At 29.2% G+C, this 7,142-nt stretch overlaps 1 protein-coding gene across 1 annotated transcript in view; it reads left to right on the top strand.

Moving 5' to 3' along the window:
- Nucleotides 1-3,608: 3,608 nt before the first annotated feature.
- LOC102598683 (pectin acetylesterase 8-like) overlaps nt 3,609-7,142 on the top strand; it is a 9,152-nt gene continuing 5,618 nt past the window's right edge. Inside the window, exons 1-2 of the mRNA XM_015315357.1 lie at nt 3,609-3,681; nt 5,035-5,180. Of these exons, the coding sequence (XP_015170843.1) occupies nt 5,042-5,180 (139 nt within the window). The 5' untranslated portion in view covers nt 3,609-3,681; nt 5,035-5,041. The remainder of the gene's footprint in view (nt 3,682-5,034; nt 5,181-7,142) is intronic.

Raw genomic sequence — 7,142 nt, forward strand, 5'->3', positions numbered from 1 at the left:
GGCGGACGGCCGCGGGGACGGCGAGGTTGGGGATGGGATTGGGGCTGAAGAGGGTGATTCGGGTTTGGATCATCATTCGGGTTGGGAAATTGGGGATCCGGATCTTGGGTATTCGAAATGTGGTGATGGGGATGGGGATTGCTCATTGTTGCATGTCTTCTTCAATTTCCTCTATACTCTTTTATAGTTCCAAATTTTAGGGCTTCTGCGAAAAGTCGAATCGAATTGAATTAATTTAAATTGAACTAAATTAATTGAAAAATAATTGGTAAAAATCGATCAATATATATATTCGTAATCTAGGTGATTGTTTGTTTGTTTGAGTGTTTTCAGTTTTGTTTAATTATCATTAAAATATTTTGGTATATCACAACTTAATTATATATTTATGTTTCGTTCTTTTGTTAAAGAGCAAGTGATTCGGTAGCATTATGTTGTAATATAGTTAACCTTAACGTGTTCTTGAAGATATATTTTATAATTGAGAAAACGACAAAATCTAAATAAATCAAAGTGGAAAATTGACTTAATTGGTTTAGTTTGATTCCAACATTTAAAAAATCTATTTAGTTGATTAGATTTTCTTTTTTGGAAAAACCGACTTACATCGAACCATGAAAACATCTAATTTTAGTTTTGAATAGGGGCAAAATTGTGTTAAGTTGACTATCATTCTAAAATTATTTAATTCTTGATAAATATGAATTAGCATTTTTCTTATGAACAACTATCAAAATTATGTCATTTTTGGAATGGTCCTAATGCTTTCTTCTGTTAAAATTTTAAAATATTGAAATTGCTCAAGAGTTTATATTATTAGGAAACTATTTTAAATCTACTTAAAACAAAATAATTTTTTTAAACATTTTCTCCTTTTCATATTCAAAAAATATATATATACATATGCATCTTTGCAAGTGAAATTTAATCTTTTAAAATATATTTGAAAGGCCATAATAATAAATTAAAAATGATGTAGCAAGTCTTTCACATTGGATTTTGGGAGTATCAACATGGCGTTCGATAGGCAATGAAGTTACCTATAATATTGCAACATAATATGAATAGGGGAGTTTCAATATGAGTATTAGATATTAGGTGAGAAACAAAGAAAAATAGATAAGTATAGTATTATTAGTAAATTTAGATTGAGTACAAAATATGTGTAATTAAAATGTATATACAGGGATTGTTTAATACGTGGATTAAATTATTTTGAGATTATAATTTCTAGACTAATATAATTTATCCCACATAAAATATGGAATAACTTACATAATCCCATGTTAGAAGGAATAAAGAGAATTATCTCAAAGATTAAGCCTGAAATAAACTTTATACTATGAGATAATGTATTCGGTAAATCAAATGCAATATTTACAGTGTAAATCAAATCAAAGCCTCTACAAAATACTCTTAAAGCATAAGTGCTACATTTATCGATTATATATGATATACAAAATGTAACATAGATTCAAAACACATGAACTTGATAATACAAATCATGTGAGCATTATCAATCATATATTCATAATAGAAATTCATCTTTGAATCATAAACATGCATCACAACATAATATTTTATCATATGATGATATGAATAATTTCCTTTAGGAAAATGAGTTCTTTAAAAATAAGAAAAATGATTTTTTAATCAAAGTAGAGAAAATAAGTTACATAAATAACATTCAAGTTTATTATTTTTTTCCGACTCACCCCCCCACCCCCACACAATTCCGTTTTTCAAGAAAATATCTTTGCACCAAACACACAAGCCCCTTGGAGCTTGGTTAGTGGGGACCAAGAAAAAAGCTGAGTTGAGTTGAACTAGGCTAACATAGATTTTGTGCGTGGACAAGGCTAGATACTAGCCGGGATATATAGCGTACAAATGATGCACGTGCCAAGTCTTTAAAACACACAAAAAAATAGAGTTAAATTCAAGCCAAAATCTAGTCGTGCAATTGATCCCTAGTATTAAGCTTTCGAAATAAACTAAGGTGTGAGTTAAAAAAGAATTTGTAAAAAGGTTATATGATTTGTGAGTAACCTTATAAGATAACTAATAAGTTGATTCTTATGGTGTACTTCGAAACTAATAACCTATAAGGTCGTTTTTAGTTGTCGTAATTACATGTAATATTTTAGATTCTTTATTTTCTATTTAATTAAAGGAGATTTACTTATAAATATTATTTAAATGACTTTGATGATATAAAAATTTATTTACATGAATGATCAATAAAACGTAAGTCTTTATTTAAAAAAAGCAAAAAAAAATGGGAAAGGAAGGGTCACATAAAATAGACATTGAATATATTTTTGGTAATCAAGTTAAAGATGATTTGTTCATATATCTTTTTCCTACAATTATAGGTGGCAAATGCGTGTGTGTGGGGTGTGTGGAAAGGGGCCAAGGGGATTGTGATGAATTTATGTGTTGAGTTAATAAATAGACGAGTTAATTGATTCGTCTAAAAATTATTTGGGCTAAAATATTGGTTATAATCTAATCTGCTTAATAAAAAAAAATAAGCTTCTTATTTTTTATTTATTATGACTATATATAAATAACATATTCAATAAGATAAAATATCTTTTTAATAAGATTTCTCATAGATTAATTTGAGCTAAATATCAGTCCAAATTTTAATGAAATAAAATGAATTGAGCTACTATATGGGGACACAAACTCATTAAAAGTAAGGGCGGATCAATATCATTGATGATCTAAAGCCAAATTGCAATTTATTTTATTTTTTTCAAAGAAAAATTATATGTATAATTTTTATTTAAAGTCTGTTTTCTAACTTTTTAAAACTAAAGTTATAAATAATTATTTTATAATCAACTTGATCTTCTAATACTATTTTTTCTTCAATTAGTAAAATAGTAGCAATCTATTCAACATTTTTTTTCAAACATTTCAAATATCAAACATTGGGAAAGTTATATATTTTTATTTTTTTTATATATAAACTATAATATAAAATATAAATTAATTAATAAAAAATAATTAACCAGACCGGAACGGAATCGGAATAAACCGGTACCGATACACCGGTATCAAATCATGATACCGTTCCGTCCCGTGTACCGATTCACGGTGTCCCGTTCCGTCCCGAAGACTACCGGACCGAAACGAACCGGAATGGTACCGGTACAACCCGGTCCGGTGACCAGCCCTTATATGGGGTCTATTATAGGCTTGTATAAGGTATCCTTCATTAAATAGTACTCTTGACTTATAAGGCCAAAATTGGTAGGTAAAACTTAAAAGCAGGTCAATTTCTGTATTTATATGTGTTATTATCAGGAAAAATGAAATTAAAAAACAAAATTGCAAAAAGTTTTTAGCTAAGAAAAGTATTTCAGTATTGCAGATGCTATAATTAATTAGTTAATTTTATCAAATGCATGTATCTTGGACCCCACCCCCTCGTAATAATATTGATTTATTTTTGGTAATATATAGATGAACATTATCATATGTAAATTCAAGTGTATATAATACACGTCGATAGATAGTACAATGTATTCTCTATCTGAATCAGAATAAATATGTTTTCGAACCTTCTCTTTAAATTCCCCCACAAGTTGCCTTTAAGAATCAAGATGACTTAAGTTAATTACTTTGAAATACTAGGTTTTGAATCTGTGGAGAAATTTCTTCAAATTTGTGGTAAGCTTCTTATTCAACATAATTTTTGGTGAAATAATTAAGTTTTTTGTTAGAGAATTTGAGATCTTGAAAATAAGGGATTTAATCTCATTTTTGAAATTGGACAATAGTTAGTAATGTTCTTCCGAATAACTATGGTATTCTCCTCGACTAATTTGAAAGGATATCTTCAATTTTATACCTTTAACAAGTATTTGATTATGTGTTTTATAAGGTGCAAGAGACATTAGGAATTTTCCTCTTTTCTTGGTTTTGGAGAACTTTAATTCATTAATATATGTTTTATTTGAGCTTAAGAAACACTAAAGCTTCAAGATTTGCACATAAATTTTAAATTTTTATTTCAATTTATTTTGTGAGATATTGTGAGTAGCTTGAAGTTTGGTGAAACATCACCTTAATTAACTTTAAATTAATTTGTTGTTATATTGATTTTGTTGCTACTCTATGACTTGCTTTTTTGGTTGACTAAGTATATGTCTTGAAGACACTTCAACAAATTAGTTATTATTAGAGGGTATAAATTATAATTTTATAGTTGGATTATGAATATGTTAAAAATCACATTGTTGTTATGTGGAGTATTTTTGTAAGATAATTTTGGTGAATTTTGTATATATTCTTAGTTTTTTTTTTTTCTTTTTTTTAAAAAGCACTTATTTTGAATAATTCTAAAAGCAGAAAACCACTTATTATGAACCGAAAAACATAGTAAATAATGAACGGTCAGTAAGTGAATGTGTAAATATAGCTAAATTACATTAGAATTTACGCGTTTTTTGGTATGGACATATGAAAAAAGAAATAGATATCACTAAAATCTAGCTCGTGTTTCTCTATTTCACCTACATTATCAATATAAAAATGCCTGCAAGTTGCAGAATTTTTTTAAAAAAAACACGACAAAATTTATTTCCATCACATTATTCGTGGAATCAAAGGTTTTATTTTAATCACGAGGTAAGAAATCCACATTTATTCTTTTTCAAAAAAACTTTCTCAAATTTAATGTTGCTTTTTGAAGAGAAAAAACAAATTAATGTTGCTATTTCTTCCTTACTATTCTGTTTAATTGATGCAATTTACCTCAATTAAACAAGAGTTTATGTTATATCTCAAATATCAACAGGTAATCCATCTTAAAATAAGATATTTGTAATTTTGAAAAATAAAAATATGTTGATTCAGTGCACTAATCATGTATATTACCTAAACATATTAAACAATATGCTAATGCATGTTGTTTTTAAATATACAATATATATATATATATATATATATATATATATAGTTAATATTTTTATAGATTTTATGAAGTCTCTGATGATTTATTTTTTGTTTAATTATTTGTAGTAGAAGCATGGAAATTACAAAAATATTGCAAGGATTGCGCCTACTGATTTGTTGTTTGATTATGCTAAATGACAAAGTTGTAATTGGAGAGGATGAAACCATGGTTGATTTAACTATTCTTGAAAGTGCAGTGTCAAAAGGAGCTGGTAAAAATCTTTTCTTGTATATTTATATATATATAGCATTTACTAGATACATCTACAAAAAGAGTATCTAGCATTTACTAGATACATCTACAATCTCCCAGAAGAAAGCGGAGAAACATATGGTGTTTTAGGAACAACAAGTTTGTTTCCTAGGATATCAATTTTTCCTAATGGAATACCGGGCTTCACCGCTCAATTATTCGAATTTGGGTATTTAGATCGAGTGTACACAAAACCTGATCTAAAAGAACTGTCCAAATTACCATCCAAATTGTTCGAGGCAATAAAAAACTTTGCTCAGGGCAACGGAGTTTACTGCAGGTTTTACAGCATATCAATGGAATGCCAAGATCTGCAAGCTTACTATCCTACTCTTAACTATATATCAGTTGAGAAAATTAAGGATTTTAATGTCAAGGCCACCGGAGTTGACAAGAAACTTCCACATCTTAACAAAAAGTGGATTCAAACCAGAAGAGCGTTAGGTATGAAAGCCATATACGCTATTCTCTTAAGGCTGTACAAAGAAGATTGTAGAGTCTTAGATCAAGATCATGATTGGGTCTTCAATAATTGCGGCTGTTTTAAAACAGGGTTGCGGAATCTTATGCAGTAAATATTGTATAATGTTTTAAAAATAACATAGCATTTTTGTATTCAAAATACTCTTGTTTTCTATATACTTTTAGTTCATTTAAAGAAAACTTAAGGGTTTCGTATGGATAACTAGCGTATATACGTACTAGTTCCATTTCTTTTATTGCTCTATCCATGTGGAGCAAGGCTTTTCTAGCCCTCCAGGTTCTATCTCTTAACCTATGAAGAGGTTTTTGAATAAATCTCATTTTAAAAGATTTAAGTAAAAATATGCAAAAGCATTTTCGACATGATATGCAAACAGCATGATTAATATCATAAAAGTTTTTGATTCCCAGTAGGTACTAAGTATTTTTCCTTATGTCTAAGTACTATATGCAATATAGTGTATTTGTAAAATTAATAATGAAACAAGAGTTGCGTGTATACCTTTCTTCTCTTTTTTTGATGAATAGTCCTTATCACTTCCTCAGAAGTTCTCCCTTCAGGCCATGAACAGTTTTTTCGCCTAACAACCTCAGTTTACGGCTACTTCCCCACTGTTCCTCCTTAAGGCTGAAGATCGCAACCTTCACTTAAGACTATCTATGAAATTATAAGAAGAGAAGTATAAAAACCAACTCTTTATTTCATAATTATTTTTACAATACACTCTATTAATACAATACTTACGACATAATTAAAAATACTTTTCCCTGGCGGGAGAAGTACTACTCACACTCACAAAAACTCATATTTAGGAAGGTACCTAACAATTTTCTAAGATTGTTTTCTCTCGGAAATTGTAGTCTGCCTTCTTCATATGAAGTTCCTCTCCTTTTATAGATACAAGGAGGGACTTATTACAAAAAGAAATTGTTTAAGGACCTCCTTAAACTATTACATAATTATTCTTCTAGTCCCTAGCTTTGCTTGATTGTTGGGGTCAGAAGATTCTTTGAGATAAGATAATGGGCTGATCATGAATGCTCCATTGTCTTCTTTTGAGTAATTGGCCGACATGAGGGGCCCTTCTTTTTGTCTTGGAGAAAAAGAAAAGGATTCCTTTTCTTTAATGCTTTTGACGTAAGTACTTACGTCATCTCGTTTGTCTCTTCCTTATGCTACATCAACTTGATTAAGCATGATCATGGTCTAGCATCTTACATGCCAGCTTCCATGTTTCTTCTGTGGCTCCTAGTCGGTGAAGTTCTATGTCCAATATTCTCTCTTTGAGCTCTTTGGACTTGCCTTTTCCTTTGGTAATTAAGACCCAATCATGATCTTGATCTAAGACTCTACAATCTTCTTTGTAAAATTTTTTTCTTTAATCCTTGGCTCTGATACCAATAATTGCGGCTGTTTTAAAACAGCCGCAATTATTGG

This window comes from Solanum tuberosum, unplaced genomic scaffold, assembly GCF_000226075.1.
Source record: "Solanum tuberosum cultivar DM 1-3 516 R44 unplaced genomic scaffold, SolTub_3.0 scf00361, whole genome shotgun sequence".
Taxonomy (NCBI): Eukaryota; Viridiplantae; Streptophyta; class Magnoliopsida; order Solanales; family Solanaceae; genus Solanum; species Solanum tuberosum.